At 39.5% G+C, this 20,000-nt stretch overlaps 2 protein-coding genes across 6 annotated transcripts in view; both read right to left on the reverse strand.

Moving 5' to 3' along the window:
• grik5 (glutamate receptor, ionotropic, kainate 5) overlaps nucleotides 1-10,126 on the reverse strand; it is a 148,281-nt gene extending 138,155 nt beyond the window's left edge. For 2 of the 4 annotated variants that reach the window (XM_088999666.1, XM_088999661.1), the window contains exons 1-2: nucleotides 7,320-10,126; nucleotides 7,185-7,240 (exon numbers count right to left, since the gene is read on the reverse strand). The gene's annotated coding sequence lies outside the window, so the exon portion shown is untranslated. Of the gene's footprint in view, nucleotides 1-7,184 lie in introns of all 4 variants that reach the window. The other 2 variants (XM_088999663.1, XM_088999662.1) reach the window with 2 other exon arrangements.
• Nucleotides 10,127-10,536: 410 nt separating this feature from the next.
• The window catches only part of znf574 (zinc finger protein 574), a 23,594-nt gene continuing 14,130 nt past the window's right edge, over nucleotides 10,537-20,000 (reverse strand). For both annotated transcript variants that reach the window (XM_088999246.1, XM_088999244.1), the window contains exons 7-10: nucleotides 19,317-19,411; nucleotides 14,896-15,044; nucleotides 13,181-13,468; nucleotides 10,537-11,364 (exon numbers count right to left, since the gene is read on the reverse strand). In XM_088999246.1, the coding sequence (XP_088855372.1) occupies nucleotides 10,750-11,364; nucleotides 13,181-13,468; nucleotides 14,896-15,044; nucleotides 19,317-19,411 (1,147 nt within the window). In that variant the 3' untranslated portion in view covers nucleotides 10,537-10,749. The remainder of the gene's footprint in view (nucleotides 11,365-13,180; nucleotides 13,469-14,895; nucleotides 15,045-19,316; nucleotides 19,412-20,000) is intronic.

A 20,000-nucleotide genomic window follows, 5' to 3' on the forward strand; every position in this document is an offset into this window, starting at 1 on the left:
TATCTATCTACCGATAGCGAGCTGGAGCTATCTATCTACCGAAAGCTAGCTGTAGCTATCTATCTATCGAAAGCTAGCTGGAGCTATCTATCTATCGAAAGCTAGTTGGAGCTATCTATGTACCGAAAGCTAGCTGTAGCTATCTATCGAAAGCTAGCTGTAGCTATCTATCGATAGCTAGCTGTAGCTATCTATCTAGAGCTAGCTGTAGCTATCTATCTATCGAAAGCTAGCTGGAGCTATCTATCTACCGAAAGCTAGCTGTAGCTATCGATCGATAGCGAGCTGTAGCTATCTATCTACCGAAAGCCAGCTGTAGCTATCTATCTATCGAAAGCTAGCTGTAGCTATCTATCTATCGATAGCGAGCTCAAGCTATCGGTCTAAAGCTAGCTCGAGCTATCGATCTAAAGCTAGCTCGAGCTATCTATCTAAAGCTAGCTCGAGCTATCTATCTAAAGCTAGCTCGAGCTATCTATTTAAAGCCAGCTCGAGCTAGCGATCTAAAGCTAGCTCGAGCTATCGATCTAAAGCTAACATGAGCTAGCGATCTAAAGCTAGCGTGAGCTATCTACCTAATGCTAGCTCGAGCTATCTATCAAAATCTAGCTCGACCTATCTATCAAAATCTAGCTCGACCTATCTATCGAAATCTAGCTCGACCTACCTATCTAGAGCTAGCGTGAGCTATCTACCTAATGCTAGCTCGAGCTATCTATCAAAATCTAGCTCGACCTATCTATCGAAATCTAGCTCGACCTATCTATCGAAATCTAGCTCGACCTACCTATCTAGAGCTAGCTCGTGCTACCTATTGGATTGGATTTGCCTTTATTAGTCTCACAGTGGAGAAATGTAGATTTCACAGCAGCAAAGTGATGAAAGGAATGGAAGTAGAAAAACAAAATACACGAGCTGCTGGAAAGCCATTTAAAGCTAGCTCGAGCTAGCTATCTATCTCAAACAACCAGTAAGTACTTTTCATGATCACTTGGTATCACTATTCCACTTACAACTGCATTCCCAGATATGCTCCAAAAAAAAAATGTAAACAATGCTAATATCATATTCCAACACATGCGCCGACCCGCGCACAAGTCAGACTTGGCCTTGGGCGGCGTGTATGCGTGTCAAGGCCGCGGCGCGTTCGGCTCTAAATGGGAGTGAGTCATGGCATCGGTGGCCCAGACTCTGTCCGCCCACTGGACGCAGACGTCTTTGGATGTACTTGCGTGACACGCAATGTCGACAATGTGTTGATGGGATTAACTATATAGATATAGATAAATATAAATATAGATGAGATAGATAACTTGAGATAGCTAGCTCGCTCTAGGTAGCTCTCTCTAACTATCTAAATATTTATCAAGCTGTATAGCTAGCTGAAGCTATCTATCTAGCTAGAGCTAGGATTAGGATTTACCTTTATGAGTCTCGCAGTGGAGAAATTTACATTTCACGGCAGTAGAGTTATGAAAGGAAGAAGAAAGGAATGAAAGAAGTAGAAAAACAAAATACAGGAGCTGCTGCAAAGGCAGCCACTCTCGCAGTGCCATCTTGAAGCCAAAAGAACAAATAAAATAGAACTTGCTAGAGATAGCTCGAGCTATCTAAAGCTAGCTTGAGCTATCGAGCTAGCCATCTAAAGCTAGCTCGAGCTATCGACCTAGCCATCTAAAGCTAACTCGAGCTATCGAGCTAGCCATCTAAAGCTAGCTCAAGCTATCGAGCTAGCCATCTAAAGCTAGCTCGAGCTAGTCATGAATCGAAAGCTAGCTCCATCGATCTAGCTATCTAAAGCTAGCTCCATCGATCTAGCTATCTAAAGCTAGCTCCATCGATCTATCTAAAGCTAGCTCGATCGATCTATCTATCTAAAGCTAGCTCGATCGATCTATCTATCTAAAGCTAGCTCGATCGATCTATCAATCTAAAGCTAGCTCGATCGATCTATCAATCTAAAGCTAGCTCGATCGATCTATCAATCTAAAGCTAGCTTGATCAATCTATCAACCTAAAGCTAGCTCGATCGATCTATCAACCTAAAGCTAGCTCGATCGATCTATCAACCTAAAGCTAGCTCGATCGATCTGTCTATCTATCTATCTAGCTCGAGCTAGCTATATAGCTAGCTAGATAGCAAGGAAACTTTTCGAGATGGTTTCCTGGCCTTAATTTTGAATGTTAAAAAATAAATGAAATAAAATAAGAGAGAGACTTTATTTTTTTAACTACCTTTTTTTATAAAGTGCATTAAACTTTACAAGGATGATATATAGCATATTTATATTAGCGCTGGCACAATCAGTCGCATTTTTTGGGGGCTTGCGGCGTGCCAGCTATGCCACCGTTTGCATTCAGACTGCTATTAGTTTGCAATGTTTGTTTAATTGGACCACAAGTACACACACACGGAGCAGACGGTATGCTAGCAGGTCTTACTTTGTCAAAGTCAGAGGGGCGTACAATAGCGCCGCCTCAGCAGAGAGAAGGTGCAAAAAGGATGCTCGAAAAACGACCGAGCTGCAAGTGCAGGGGAGTCATAAATTAGAATAATGCGACCACACAGCGCCGGGAGTGATTCATGTGTCGGATTACGCCAACGGCTCCGCCCGCCGTTAATAACTACAATATGTTAATGCGGACGAGACAGAAGAAGACGGGAGGAGGAATTGTATTGAAACGTCACACCGTAGCTCTATTTTATGACTATTTGATGTCGCGGTGCGCCGTCGCCTCGAATAATGACCGTCCTTCGATCTTACGCCGCGCTTCGATTGACTGTCTGCCGAATTTGTCATTTTCTCCAAATGGCAAATGGTGACACGGAGGTATGCAAAAACGGACACTTGTCACTCTGCCCACTTTCTCGGTTCAGGGGAGCTTTTGTTACCGTGACGACTGGGGATGAAATTAGGAGGCAGCGGCGGCGACGCGTTGCCCTGACTGTGATGAATGAAGTGAGCATCTATCAAGACAAAAAATAGCCACACATTGTCTTTTCTGGTCTGGATAATTGACTTTTTTGGTGGGTCTCCTCCTGATCAACATGTCAACCAAATTCTACATTGCTTGGTACAACTACCTTCAAAGGCTGAATCGAAAAAAAAAACTAAAAAAATAACTGGAAAATGAGCCTAAAATGGCTACTTCAAAACAAAATGGCTGACTTCCTGTTTTTTACTTTTTTTGTGGGTCTCCTCCTGATCAACATGTCAACCAAATTCTACATTGCTTGGTACAACTACCTTCAAAGGCTGAATCGAAAAAAAAACTAAAAAAATAACTGGAAAATGAACCTAAAATGGCTACTTCAAAACAAAATGGCTGACTTCCTGTTTTTTACTTTTTTGTGGGTCTCCTCCTAATCAACATGTCAACCAAATTCTACATTGCTCGGTACAACTAGCTTCAAAAGCTAAATCGCAAAAAAAAAAAAAAAAAAAACTGGAAAGTTAGCCTAAAATGGCTACTTCAAAACAAAATGGCTGACTTCCTGTTTTTTTTTTTTTAACTTTTTTGTGGGTCTCCTGATCAACATGTCAACCAAATTCTACATTGCTCGGTACAGATAGCTTAAAAAGCTGAATCGTAAAAAAAAAAAAATAAACTGGAAAATGAGCCTAAAATGGATACTTCAAAACAAAATGGCTGACTTACGTTTTTTTTACTTTTTTGTAGGTCTCCTCCTGATCAACATATCAACCAAATTCTACAGTGCTCAGGTACAACTAGCTTCAAAAGCAAAATCGGGGGAAAAGAAACTGGAAAAAAACTGGAAAATGAGCCTAAAATGGCTACTTCAAAACAAAATGGCTGACTTCCTGTTTTTTACTTTTTTGTGGGTCTCCTCCTGATCAACATGTCAACCAAATTCTACATTGCTCGGTACAACTAGCTTCAAAAGTAAAATCGCAAAAAAAGAAAAACTGGAAAATAAGCATAAAATGGCTACTTCAAAACAAAATGGCTGACTTCCTGTTTTTTACTTTTTTTGTGGGTCTCCTGATCAACATGTCAACAAAATACTACATTGCTCGGTACAGATAGCTTAAAAAGCTGAATCGTAAAACAAAAAAATAATAATAAACTGGAAAATGAGCCTAAAATGGCTACTTCAAAACAAAATGGCTGACTTCCTGCAAATTTCCCCATTGTGGGACGAATAAAGGTATTCTGATTCTGATTCCTGTTTTTTTTACTCTTTTTGTGGGTCTCCACCTGATCAACATATCAATCTAATTCCACATTGCTCGGTACAACTAGCTTCAAAAGCCGAATTACAAAAAAAAAAAAAAAAAAAAAAAAAAAACTGGAAAATGAGCCTAAAATGGCTACTTCAAAACAAAATGGCTGACTTCCTGTTTTTTACTCTTTTTGTGGGACTTCTTTTGTCCATTTATGCATTTATTTTCGTTTTTTTCATGTATTTATTGAGTTATTTATTATGCAAGCAAATTTTGTAAATGGTTTTCTAACCATAAATTACAATATGTGCTCATTTTTTATTCTAGCACATCATCAGATTAATATTGAATATGGCAAGTGATATTTATGAATTAAGGGTGAGGTTCAGCAACATGTGGATTCTATGATGATGCGTTCAAATAACACTAGTCAGTTTTTATATTTATTTGTTTGTTCATTTGTTTAGCTCTGGCTCGCTAGCGAGCTGTGGCTAGCTAGCGAGCTTTGGCTAGCTAGCATGCTCTAGCTAGCTCGCAAGCTCTATCTAGCTCGCAAACTCTAGATCGCAAACTCTAGCTCGCAAACTCTAGCTAGTTCACAAGGGCTAACTAGCTCGCAAACTCTCACTAGCTAGCTAAATTTAGCAAGCGTCGAAACACATGGTCAAAAATTGATCTGCATGCGTTTGGGACAAAAACAGAATTCACTTTTCGGGGTGACAATTGAAGTGCAATCGTTATTGGGATTTAAGGGTGGGATTTTGGGGGTATTTTAGTATTTCTTGTTCTCGAAGGAGAAACGGTTGTCATCTTGAGGCGGACTTCCTGCTAGAGGGCCAAGGAAAAAAAAAAGAAAAAAACAGCCGCAGGGCATTGGAGAACTTCAAAGAGCAGCTGGATGACTTTGAAATTGCACACAAGTGGTGCCAAAGCCTTCCAAGAAATTCAAAAAAAAAATCAAATAAAAAGACATGTTGCTCATTGCTTATGAGTTTTTTTTTTAAACAAGTGTATATTATGCATATTAAAGTGGACTTTTTTTGTCATGTTTTAAGTCAGAGTAATTTTTGAGATTGGACTCTTGCGGAGAGTTTATGTTTTAAATAAGTAAACATTTAATTAAACAGCACAATGTGATTTTTTTTAGTAATATACAGTGATACCTTGGCTTATGAACTTAATTGCTTGCTAGAATGTGTGTCTAAGATGAAAAGGGTGTATTCCAAATATTAATTTCCCATAGGAAACCATTAAAATGAGAATAATCCGTTCCAAGGTCCCCATAAAACATAATTTAAAGGACAACCGACGCCTCCTGACAAGTTGTGTCCATAATTTATAAAATCACTTCAAATAAGTTTTGTTCAACTGTGTAATTTGATTATTTTTAGCAATATATTTTAATTTCAAAGTTAAGATGTGTGAATTACTTTTTAGTTTGCATTTTTATTTTTGTCTTTTTTTTTTACTTTTGTGGAAGTGCATTTTATCTCACGCCCCACACCCAAAAAAAAAAAGAATATTTAAGTAAATGACTTTGTCACTTTATTTCTTTTAGCAATATATTTTAATTCAAAATTTACATGTGTGAATTACTTTTTAGTTTGCATTTTTTTATGTTTGTGAAAGTGCATTTTATATTTAAAAAGTTAACATTTAATTAAACGGCCTCATTTGACTGTTTTTAAGCAATATATTTTAATTTCAAAATAAGATGTGTGAATTACTTTTTCGTTTGTATTTTTATTTTTTAACTTTTGTGAAAGTGCGTTTTATGTTAAAAAAAAAGGCAACATTTAATTAAACAGCGCAATGTGACTATTTTTTTTTACCTATATTTTAATTCCCAAAATTTTCTGTGATTTAGTTGTTTATATTTTTATTTTTAATGTATTTATTTATTTGCTTTTTCAATTTTGTTTGTCCTTCTTATGGTTCTTTGCCCGTTTTTTTTTTTTTCGTATAATGGCAAATAAGTCCAAAATTGAACCTCAAAGACTAAAATGGCAGTTCCTCTAAAAAGTTGTTTTCCCGACTTAAAATATCTCCTCTCACTCGCCAAGAAACGAAGTAGCTCCAACTTGATCACGTATTCTTTTGTCCTGAAATATTACTGATATCAATTTACTGCCCCCCCCCCTTGTCCATCATCTCCTCCGTCTCCAAAGTGGTCCAAAAATGGCGCTTGCTTGATGTCCTTCACCTGCGCGGGACATTGTGATGTCAGCTTGTTTACTGCTGAGCGAGCTTAACATTACACGAGGGTCACTTTGGATATTTTTAGTGAGGGGGGGTGAGGGGGTATTAAGAGAAAATACAAAAAGGGGGGGGGGGGTAGAAGGAGATTTTGGTGGGCCTGGGAGGGGCTTACGAAGCTGTCAAAAATTATGGCAATTTTTTCTGTTTATAGATTATCTGTCTTGTGAAACATAATAATAATAATACAGTGGGACCTTGTTTTACACACTCAATTGGTTCCCAGACAGAGTTTTTAAGGCGAAAAGTGTGTATCCCAAAAATGAATTTCCCATAGCCAACCATTAAAATGAGAATAATCCGTTCCCAGGTCTCCATAAAATATAATTTTCAAATAAATAATCCTTAAAACTACAATCAATATACCTTATTCCATGTATAATAAATGTGTCATTGCATTGTAATGAAAGAAATACACTGGACTGTATAATAAAGTGGCAATATTTATGTTTATAGATTATCTGTTTTGTGAAACATAATACAGTGGGACCTTGGTTTATGCACTCAATTGGTTCGCAGACAGAGTTTTTAAGGCGAAAGGTGTGTATCCCAATAATGAATTTCCCATAGGAAACCATTAAAATGAGAATAATCCGTTCCCAGGTCTCCATAAAATATAATTTTCAACTAAATAAGCCTTAAAACTACAAACAATATACCTTATTCTATGTATAATAAATGTGCCATTGTATTGTAATGAAAGAAATACACTGGACTGTATAATAAAGTCATTTTATTTACCTTTGTGATGGTCGTTGATGGCTTGATGGAATGGGGTGGCAGGTCAGAGAGAATTGCTGTTAGAAAGGAGTCACATTCATTAAGGACTGTAATTAATGAAATCAACTGTACTGGAAATAAAGACGTTTTATTTACCTTTGTGATGGTCGTTGATGGCTTGATGGAATGGGGTTCAGACTTCTATTCCTGTGTTATGAAAGTCCGGTTAGGCATCTTTTTCCAAAAAAGGCCGGTCTCTTCTGCATTGAATACTTGCTGAGGAACGTAGACTTCTTCTTTCACCATTTCGAGGAATGGCCCCTTGTATCAATAAACGGCGAACTTCCAGGTTGCCGCATGACGGGATCAGAGTGAATTAGCCGTGCTTTCTCGGATATAATTGCTTTATTCACGCTGTCGCCGGCTAGCTGATTTTCGTTAATCCAAATTAACAGAAGTTTTTCAACCTCTTCTATTGCCCCAGACTGTTGCTTTGACAGCACGGAAAAACCTTTAGCAACACTAGCACCTTTAATGGCTTCTTTGTTGCGAAGGATGGTAGCAATGGTGGACTTAGCATATCGGTATCGGGCTGTTAAATGAGACAAACGCACATCTCGTTCGTGTTTTTCGATGATCTCCTTGTTCTCCTCGACTGTAATTTTGTTTTGTGTCTTCTTCGGCTGAACACGAGCCTGTGGTTGGGTCTTTTTCGGTCCCATTACAGCAAAAGTATCTGTAAAAAAATCCGTGAAGACGATCGACGTGTGCGCTGCGAGAATGGGGGTGTGTAAAGGTAGATCGGTCGTGTGCTTTGGTCTTCTTCCGCCGAAGATTACTCCGCCAGCTGTGGTGTGGTGCTCCATGTGTATCCCGAAAAGTAGTGCGTATGCCAAGGTTTAATTTTCATAAATTTAACGTTCGTAAACCCAAAAATTCGTAAGGCCAGGTGTTCGTAAACCGAAGCCCCACTATAATAATAATAATAATAATACATTTCATTTCTAAGCGCCTTTCAAAACTCTCAAGGACACTTTACAGTCACAAGATATTTTGATCTTACAGTCCGGTGCGCGTTATATATGGAAACACTTTGAAAACACACAATTTATCGGGGGTACGCCTGAAACACCGGAAAATACGGTAATTTTAACAATCTTAAAGGACAACCGACGCAGAGATCCCCAAAAAGTTTATCTTGACATTATATTCCATGACAAGTTCAAACTTAAGAGTGAGATCATGAAGATCATTTTCGTGTACTTACCGAGCTGCGTGAGACGCTCTTCCACATGGTGGAGTTGACGTGGGAGCACTTTTCCTCTCGGCTACGCTTCCTCAGATGGCTGCTGTGCGTGTTTTTTTTTCCATGTCAGTCATGGAGTACTCAAGATCCACCAAAAATGAAATCGAGCGCTCTCAACAACCTGGCGGCTGTCATAGTTCAGCGAGGCTGCGGTGTCATTTTTGAGCCTGGGCGGAAAAGTGATTTTTCCGATTCTGTTTGAGGATCACTTCACAAATTCTATTTTCGGTGCAACGGTGGATAAGGGGTGTTGACCTCACGATGCAGAGGCCGTGGGGTTCGATACCCTGGCTCTAATCCCCCCTATGGGTGGAGTTTGCATGGTCTTCGTGGGCCTGCGTGGGTTTTCCCCGGGTACTCCGGTTTCTTCCGACATTCCAAAAACAAGCATGGCAGGCTGATTGAATACAGTGATACCTTGGCTTACGAACTTAATTGGTTCCCAGACACTGTAAGATGAGAAGTGTGCATCCCAAAAAAATATTTCCCATAGGAAATCATTAAAATGAGAATAATCCGTTCCCAGGTCCCCATAAAACATACGTTTCAACGTTTTTGATTCTAAATGACTGTAACAGAGTCCTTCTTGTTCGATTTGGACCGCCGGATTTTACTTTTATTTTTATATTCACGCCAATACTTCACATTGTTTTATTTTTTTAAAGGGCGCCTCATGGCTGAAACAAAAAGCAAATGTTGGATCATAGTCATGACAAATTATTTGGATTTTCCTTTTCGAAGTCTATATTTTGTGTGACTGACTAAACCAAGGTTTCACCCCCCCCCCCCCCCACACACACACACACACACACACACATTTCCTTAACTTAAACTGAATATTTTCGGATAATGTTACTATTTTGACACCCGTTTTGACATTTTCAGAAAAGAAAGATGGCGGATACTTAAAGGATCTTTAAAAGGATGAAGATGCGATGAGTAAAGCTGCAAAATTAAAGGATGAAGATGCAATGAATAAAGCTGCAAAATGTATCTAGCTGGCGAAAAAAAGTAACCAGAAACGACACGCAAAAAGTACATTTTAAGGATGATCCTAAAATGACCTAAAAGAAGAACTTGATGTCAGTGTTACTCACTCGTTGTCACACAGCAAAATTCACAGCAAAGTTGATGAAAAAAAAAAAGACTAAAGTCCCATTTCGATGTCCCACCCGTGACTTTTCCGCTCCGTCCGAATCTGCGTCGTAACCCGCCGATGATTACGGCAAGTGTGAGCTAGGTAGACTGTTTTTTGGTCTCTGGTAAAAATTAGAAAATGATTTGTTAGAGAACATCGAGTCATCACAAAGAGGGTGGAGCAAGTCCTGAAGAATGAATGACTCACTGTGTCTATGTGTTGTCATATTATTATGTTTTATATATATATATATATATATATATACAGTAAAGTCTCGTTATATCGATATTCAAGGGAGTCCGAAAAAGTATCGATATAACCGGGACTATCGATACATCCGATATCGATATAACGAGACTTTACTGTATATATTTTCCCCAAGATGGCGACGTGTTTACGGCAAACTCTCCTGGCAAATTAGCATTTTCGTGTTTCTTATGTTTGTTAAATAGATGAAAAGGTTTCTAAAGCCGTCATCTGTACTTCTTTGAAGGTGTCGGACGTTTCGCTTCTTATCCAAGAGGCTTCGTCAGCAAACTAAAGTCTTACTGGTAGTTTCGACCCTATATATATCTCACCGCCACGTCTGGACCGTAGGGGTATATATATATATAGTGCCGAAAACTACCAGTAAGACTATATTGTGCTGACTAAACTTCTTGAATCAGAAGCGAAACATCTGACACCTTCAAAGAAGTACAGATGAAACCTTTTCATCGATGGACCACTCCTGTACGACACAGACGTATGTTATGTTTGTTAATATCATTTTAGTGCCTTGCACGCTGGGTCCGAGAGGACAGTAATTTCATCTGTACTGTATGTCATGCATATTAGCATATTTGACACTAACACTGACTTTGACTTGTGCTAAAAAAAAAAAAAAAATAATAATAAAACAAACAAAAAACAAAAACTGCACCAAAATATTGAATGGTTGATCAAATGTTTCGGTCAAATCAATAATATGTCAAAAATAATATTTCAACACAATTTTTGGCTTGATTCAGAATTTTCACCCACCGCCCCCTCAAAGTTAAATATCTGTTTTTTTTTTCAGAGGAATATAATAGCGAGGAAAAAAAAATAACCTTAACGTGACCTTTGACCCCCACGCCCCGAACCTGAGTGCGGCTCGCCGCTCAGATGGTCTCCTCCACGATGAACTCGATGGAGTGGTGCGGCGAATGCGAGGCATCCATCATGGTGATCTCGCTGCCGTCCACGGTGATGGCGGGGATGGCGATGCCCTGCGCTCCCAGCATGGAGGTGGGCAAGATGACCACCTGCGATGTCCCGTCCAAGCCGCTCAGCTCGTCGGCGGGGATCATGACGGCCTCGCCGCCTCCCTCGCCCGCCTGCAGCACGTAGATGGTCTGCAGGCCGCCGGCGCCGTCGTCCTCCACCTCCATCTGGGCGCCGTCGCCCAGGGCGCTCAGCACTTTGGCGCCCTCCAGCACCTTCTGGACCTGCGCCGCCTCGTTGGCGCTGGCCACCTCCTCGGCCGCCTGGGCCGCCTGGTCGCCGTGCTGCCGGATGTGCTTGTCCAGGTTGGAGCGCGAGCGGAAGGCGGCGGGGCAGTGCGGGCAGGGGTAGGGCTTCTCGCCGCTGTGGGTGCGGGCGTGCTCGGTCAGGCGGGCCGCCACGCTGAAGCTCTTGCCGCAGATCCAGCAGCAAAAGGGTCGCGCGCCGCTGTGGATGCGCTCGTGGTCCTGCAGGTGGGGAAGCTGCCGGAAGCATTTGCCGCAAGTGGTGCACTGGTGGGGGATCAGAGAGCGTCGGAGGACATGTGATGTGAAGACAATGTCAAGAAATAGAGTGCCGTATTTTCCGCACTATAAGGTGCACACGAAAGCCTGCATTTTCTTTCAAAAGCTGACCATGTGCCTTATAATGCGGTGCACCTTGTATATGAAAACGTTTGAAAATGTCTCATTCATTGAAGGGGCGCCTTATAATGTCTTATAGGTGGAATTTTTTTCAAATATTTCATTCGTTGAGGATGCGCTGTATATCTGGTGCGCATTTATCATGCGGTGCGCTTTATACATGTACAGTAAAGTCTCGTTATATCGATATCGGATATATCGATAGTCCCGGTTATATCGATACTATTTCTATGCACGCACGGAGAAAATTACATGCAAACAGGGTCGGATATATCGATAGTCCCGGTTATATCGATATTTTTTCGGACTCCCTTGAATATCGATATAACGAGACTTTACTGTATTTCATTCGTTGAGGATGCGCTGTATAATCTGGTGCGCCTTTATCATGCGGTGCGCTTTATACATGTATATAACAAAATTTTAAAGGACAACCGACGTCACTTTTTTTTTCACCTAACTGACACCAGAAAAACGTTTTATACTATCTAAAATACCCAAAACACGCAGTATGATATTTTTATTCAAATGCAAAACACCAATAAAAATGACTTAAAGTGTCCAAAATCTGCAAAAAAAATTGAGCTGCGAATTGGGCATTTTCAGAAAGTCCCGCCCCCAGTTCGTGACGTCACACCAAGACGTCTTGCATTGCTGGAGAATCAAAACAATGGCTTCAGATTCGGAGAATATGCTTTCTTGTTACACATCCAGTTATGAATATGATTCAAATAGTTCTGAAGAGGAAAGCATACATGTTTGCAATCGATTAAAGAATTTATTCTGTGCCATTTTGAGGCAACATTGGGGGGAAATGTCTCACCCAAAAAGAGGCACAAAATGGCCACCGAGCACCTGTGAGGAATGAATCAGCCCATTTCCACAGGCTGATAAATTCCTTACATGGAGCATGGACGCCCTCTTATGGCTTTTTCTGATGTAACATGAGGTTTTCAGACCAAACAAGCATTGACATGATGGAAGGACTGCTACAATGTATCCTTTTTTCGGTCTGGGGCGTTCCTTCAGTGACGTCACATACGGACTCGTCACCAACTCAAAAACAAGACTTCCAGCGCGAGTCTTAAAACGTAAAATATAGCTATATGCGGTGGAATCTTTGTAAAATAAGCTCAGAAGAAGTCATTTGAAGCCATTTTACAAATTATCAACTTGTCCGGAGACGTCGGTTGTCCTTTAAATACGTACTTTATTGAAGGTGCGCAAGGCAGGGCTTGGGTTTGTGAGCGACGTGGGTGCAATGCTGGTTCAAGGCAGATTTGACATTTTGAGGGGTGGGTACACAAAACCACCATCACTTTTGTGGCTTACGTATTTTTACTTTTAACTTTACTACGTACGCCTGACTTCACTTCAAAGAATTAATGTCGCCGGCACGATGGCGGGCCGATGGTGGGATTCCCGGAATAGTAACGGGAAGGGGAACTGTCAGCCCTGAATGAGGCTAGGACATTAATCACAAGTACAGCAAAGGAGGAAACACCCGCGGGGGACACATGTGAGCACACAGTGTCAATGGCTGCGGTCCAGAACAGGCAAGATGGCCGCGGTGGGGGGAGCGCTGCGCGTGTCCGTGGGATGCTAGATTTCAATCTACGGTGTACAGTATGTCACGGAAACCCGGGTTTCGACGCAAAGAAGATGTTGGAGTGATTTTTCTTACCTCGAACGGCCTTTCGTTGGTATGAGTTCTCATGTGAACCTGGAAAGTGGAGTTGTAGGCGAAACCCTTGAAGCAGATCTCACACTCGTAGCGGACTCGCCCTTTGGGCTTGCTCATTTTGCCCTGGCAGTGGGCCAGCACGTGCTCCTCCAAGGCCTTGTTGGAGATGAAACGACGACGGCAAGGTCGCACAGGGCACTTGAGGGGCGTCTGGCCGGTGTGCGACAGCCGGTGGAGGTCCAGGCCTTCCTGGGTCATGCAGCGGTGGCCGCAGAGGTCGCATTCGATCTGGTGGTTTGAATTTGCAGGTTTATGTCAGACATGTCGTGGACGGGGGAAACGGCCACGCACGGTGAGTTTGAAAACGGAAAAAAAAGTTGCTCGTCGCAAGTCAAGTCAGGGGACGAGCGATGCCAAAAACAGCGTGACTACGAATGGAAAAAAAGCGGCCGGCGAGTGAACGCTGCAATTTGTGAATGGTTGGGCCGACGTATACGAGGAACCTGCTGTGTTTGATTCAGAGCTCGGCCAGCTGTTTGTTTCGGAAGAAGAAGATGTGGACTCATCAAACAAATCAATTAATCAATAAATATACAAATAAATAAATAAATAAATAAATAAATGAATGAATAAATAGATAGAAATGTGGGTAAATAAATTAAATAGATAATATATAAAGATTGTGAATACATACATATATCAAGATACAGTAAATTCTCGTTATATCGATATCGGATATATCGATAGTCCCGGTTATATCGATACTACAGTAAAGTCTCGTTATATCGATATTCAAGGGAGTCCGAAAAAATATCGATATAACCGGGACTATCGATATATCCGATATCGATATAACGAGACTTTACTGTATTTCTATGCACGCACGGAGAAAATTACATGCAAACAGGGTCGGATATATCGATAGTCCCGGTTATATCGATATTTTTTCGGACTCCCTTGAATATCGATATAACGAGACTTTATTGTAAATAAAAAAATAGATAAATAAATAGATAGAAATGTGGGTAAATAAATTAAATAGATAATATATAAAGATTGTGAATACATACATATATCAAGATACAGTAAATTCTCGTTATATCGATATCGGATATATCGATAGTCCCGGTTATATCGATATTTTTTCGGACTCCCTTGAATATCGATATAACGAGACTTTACTGTAAATAAAAAAAAATAGATAAATAAATAAAAAAAATGAAAAAATAAATAATACATAAATAAAGACAGATAAAGATCAATGAAATGTATTATTATTAACAATAAATTGAAAATAAATAAATAAATACTTTTTAAAATACATAAGACTAAAGGTAATAAATAAATAAATAAACAAATACAGTGGTAGGTAAAGAAATACATTAAATAAATAATACATAAATAAAGATCGTGAATACATCAATAAATAAAGATGAATAAAAAATAGTGGATAAATAAATACAGTAAAAAAATAACAAAAAAGTGACGTCGTTTGTCCTTTTGAGATCCGCTGTGAAAATACGGTCAATTCCGAATTACAAGTGTGCCACTTGAACTTTCCTTGAACTTTCTGTGAGGCATCTGATCGTGCTTCGAACATCTTTATATACTTGTGCCACAGGTAATGTTACAACGTGCGTCTTCAATAAGTTTCCCTTCGCCACTTCCTGGTTGGATTTTACGCATGGGACAATTTGATGATTTGTAACGCTTACCTGTCCAGTGGAGCGCCCTCGGCCTTGTCCTCGTCCACGTCCGGTGTTCTTTTCCTCCTCGGAACCGGTGCAGCGCTGCTGGTGGATTTCCAGCACTGATTCGTTGATGAACTGAGCGGAGCAATGGGGACACACGACGGGCTCCTTATCTGAAACGGATGGGAGACAAAAAAAAAAGTCTGAAGCACCAACAGGGCACCACTTTTGAATGATACCAAGTGAAGTCCTGCTTCAATTTAGCGTGTGAGAGATATTGGACTGCTTTTCAACTGCGCCGCAGTAATCATCTCTCGTGTTTGAGTTTCAGGAAGCGTACAGATTTCAATTTAGGAGCATTAATAAGCGATGACAGTATCATTGGATTCTCTGGGGAGGAAAAAAGGTCGCGCTGCCTCATCGACACTTTTCCACTTCATTCGCTCCTAAATGAAGGGGAGTTTTCCGACTTGCAGCCAAAAAAAAAGAAGACATTAGAAGAAGAAAAAAAGGAAAATAAATCTGAATAATTATAAATAAATATAAAAAAATAAAAGAAAATATAAAATAAATATATACATTACTTAATTGAGGGGTGTACAGATTCATGAATTAATTAATTACCAGATAGATAAAAGTAAGTAAGAAAATAAATAGATTAACACATAAATAAGTAAATAAAACAATAAAGGGACACAGATAAATACACAAATAAATAAATGAATAACTAAATGAACACACAAATATATAAAAAAAGGGACACATAGATAAATGAATAAACATACACACAAACACACAAATAAATAAATAAATAAACGGACACATAGATTAATAAATAAAGACAGATAAATAAATGCACACAAATAAGTAAATAAAGGGGCACATAAATAAATAAATAAATAAATAAATAAATAAATAAATAAAATACATTACTAAACGAACATACAAATAAATCAATAAATAAATTGACACGTAGATAAATAAATAAAGTGACACACTGATAAACAAACACAAATAAATACATGGATAAATAAACACATAGATGAATAAATAAAGGGACACAGATAGATAAATAAATGAAGACATAACTAAATAAATACGGAAACAAATGAACACACAAATGAATAAGTAAATAAATGAATACAAGGGGACACGTAGATAAATAAATAAACACACAAATAAATAAATAAAGTGACACACTGATAAATAAACACACAAATAAATAAATACATGAATAAATAAATGGACACACAGATAAATAAATAAACGAACACATAAATAAATGAACACACAAATAATTAAATAAACAAATAAACACAAATAAATAAATGAATAAATAACTAAAGGGTCACATAGATAAATAAACACACAAATACATAAATAAATAAACAAATACATAAATAAAGGGACACAGATAAATGAAAAAGGGACAGGAAAAAGGGAAGAGATAAATAAATAGGTTGATTAGAAAATAAAAAGAGCAAGAATAATAAATACTTGGAAGCATCTTTCACAGCTTAAAGACTCCCCCCTCCAAGACAAAGTCTCGTTCTTACGGCGACTACGTAAGCGGAATTTAAATGCGAGGGTGAAACGCAGATGCAGTGAAATACTAACCTACGCTAATGCTGTCGTAAATTGTCATAATTACAGTAAATAAATGTAACACTTGTCGGTTGAATTTAAAAAAAAAAAAAAAAAAAAAAAAAAAAAAAAAAAAAAAAAAAAAAAAAAAACAAGCCAGTGCGGCTGCAATTGAGTGGGCGCGACGCGACGCTAGGCGCCGCGCAAAGTCATTTAACGACGCGCCGTTCGTCTCCTTCAAAGAGTGCAGGCACTCCAGTTTTCAATGAAGTCAATTCGACTGTATTTATAGACACGCAAAGCTGCATACAAAGTGTCGTACACGTACAACTATCATATACAAGCAATAAAATAGTCAGATCATTTTATTTAGTTACAGTGATACCTCAGCTTACGAACTTAATTGGTTCCCAGAAAGTGTGTAAGGTGAAAAGTGTGCATTCCAAACATTAATTTTCCATAAGAAACAATTAAAAATTTGAATAATCTGTTCCCATGTCCCCATAAAACATAATTCTCTCCTCAATAAGCCTTAAAACTACACAAAATATACCTTATTTTATGTATAATATATGTGCTATTGTATTGTAATTTATATAATATAAATAAACTCTACAGTATAATAAAGTCGTTTATTTACCTTTGTGATGGTCGTTGATGTCGTTGTCTCTTGATGATATCCGAGTGAAGTTGCCGTTCTTTCTCGGCGATAATACCCTCACTCACACTGTCCCATGGTAGCTGTTTTTCGTTAATCCAAATCAATAGAAGTTTTTCAACCTCTTGTATTGCCTGAGACCGTTGCTTAGACAACATAGAAACACTCTTAGCCACATGTCGCAATGCTCAACTTAGCATTGTGGTACTGAGACGCTAAATCACACAAACGCACACCTCGTTCGTGTTTTTCGATAATCTCCTTCTTCTGCTCGACCGTAATTTGGTTTTGTGTCCTCTTCTACTATCCTGTGGCGGGGTCTTTTTCTGTCTCATAATAGCAAAAGTACTCCACTCGAAAACAAACCACGTCTGCACTCAACGAAAGGGAGTGTAGAAAACTAGTCCGCTAGCCACTGTGGCGCTGTGTGGTTTGGTTCGCCCACCGAAAACTAATTCGTTAGCCAAGACTATAGCTCGCTAATTTAATGTTTGCGAGGCGAAAAGTTCTTAAGCTAAAGCGTTCGTAACCCAAGGTATCATTGTACAGTGAGACCTCAACTTACAAACACCTTAACTTACAGACGTCAAATTGATGAAAATTAAACCTTATAATAAGCACTATTTTCATAATACACACCCACCACGGCTGGCGGAGTGATCTTTGGCGGAAGCACACGACCGAACAGCACCAGAGGTTAAGTTACCAACAGTCCTTATGGAAGGTGACTCTCCTTCCATAAGCCATCAACGACCATCAAAAAGGTAAATAAAACTTTATTTTACAGCACATTTTATTTCTTTAATTACAGTCCTCATGTAATGCGCCTCTCTTTCCAAACAGCAATTCCCTTTGACCTTCGACCTCCAACGCCATTCCACCAAGCCATAAATAGCCATCACAAATGTAAATAAAGTGACTATATGATACAATGCAGTGTATTTCTTTCATTACAATAAAATAGCACATTTATTATACATAGAATAAGGTATGTTGTATGTAGTTTTAAGGCTTATTCAGTTGAAAAGTATATTTTATGGAAACCCGGGAACAGATTATTCCCATTTTAATGGTTTCCTATGGGAATTTTTTTTTTGAGATACACTTTTCGCCTTACACACTCTGTCTGGGAACCAATTAAGTTCGTAAGTTGAGGTCTCACTGTATTTCTTTTTTTTAGGAATCCGCACAATTTTTTTTGCTAGCGTTAGCATACGTCCACCACCCTGCTGTATCTAAACAATCAAATGGAAAAAAAAAATAAGTGAGGGTGTATTGACACGATTGGACGGCTCAGTGACACATTAGCGGCGGCGATTTTCGCTTGGCTAACACTTTCGACGTTTAGTAACGCTCAGCATCTCTGCCGATCAACTCGCCAATTTATCACTTCGCTGTCCAGGATGTACTGGAGGGGGGGGGGGGCTCCCCTGCCCGGAAATATGTCTGACACTGACGGTTCGTTAACACAGCACGTTGGAGGGGCGGTCGCAACAGATCTGCTATAAGCATCTGTACATTTTTTTTTTTTTTTACGACGAGAACCCCCCCCCTTCACTATCTCCCCGGGAACTAACCAATTCAACCTTTATCGAAGGACAATCTGGCCCTTTTGGCCTGAGGCTGATCAACGGGTGAATGTCCTCAATCATCTCTCGCGCCGTACCTCTGACCCCTCCTACGTGTAGTCTCGTCAAGCTTGACTAATGACACCCCCCCCCCCCCCCCAGTGATTAGGATGAAGTGTCGGCACGTTGACCCGATTCATTTACATTCACCGTTCTGTTTCACCCGAGACGCCGATCAATGGACAAGTTGTCGACCTCCTGACCCCCACGCACGGGCGCTACAATGCTTGTATAATCCGAATGGAATTTCGGGAATACACAAGACAGCCCACCCAGGTGGTGCGGAGAGGGCGGGGGGGTATTTATCGGAGAGTCGATAGTCATTCGTCGGCGGTTATACTCATCAGAACGTCATCATTGATTGCGATGATGGATTTTTGTTTTTGTTTCACGCTCATCGCTCATTTTTTTAAATTTGGAACGGTACACAAAAAGGGGGGAAAAGAGGGGCGCAACTTACAAAAATAACGTTTTCCTGCTTGACGGGATTATTCTCGCTGACAATACAAAGTGAGTGGGTGAACGGTTTCCACAAGGGGGGGGGGGGGGGGGTTAAACGGATGCGGCGGTCTGACCTTGGTGAATGAGCGAGTGCAGGTCAAGGTCCTTCCTGCGGCTGAAAGCCTCTCCGCAATCTGGGCAGGGAAACGGGTTGCTGGTGTGGAGGAGTCTGATGACAAAAAAAACAAACATTTATAATAATAATAATAATATTTGCCTTTATTAGTCTCGCAGTGGAGAAATTTACATTTCACAGCAGCAAAGTGATGATAATAATAATCATCATCATCATCATCATAATAATAATAAAAATAATAGCAATAGATTTACTCATTTATATTTGTTACTTATTTATATTTGTCTTACTGAGGTGTGATCAATGCTGTCTGTCGCTAGCTAGCTATTAGCTATATAGTATCTCATTATATCTATTAGCTATCTAGCAAGCTAGCTAGAAAGCTAGTTTTTTGAAATATGCGACCATCGGAATAACAGCCTGTTGATAAATGTATTGAGGAATTTATTGAAAAAAAGAAGAAAGATTAGGTGTAAAAAACAAAAAATAACATAAATACAATAAAGTATAATGTATTTTCCAGTGTATAAGGCGCATCCGCAATGAATGTATTTTTCCCATATACAGGTAACATCCGATTTACGACCGAGTTCCGTTCCGACCAAACGGTCGTAAGTCGAAATGCATTCAAAATGTTGAATAAAATCTCGGAGGCTGACTCGCAAACTCCTCCCCCCTCTGT

The sequence above is a fragment of the Hippocampus bargibanti genome, linkage group LG06 (genome assembly GCF_051943395.1).
Source record: "Hippocampus bargibanti isolate YZ-2025 linkage group LG06, ASM5194339v1, whole genome shotgun sequence".
Lineage (NCBI taxonomy): Eukaryota > Metazoa > Chordata > Actinopteri > Syngnathiformes > Syngnathidae > Hippocampus > Hippocampus bargibanti.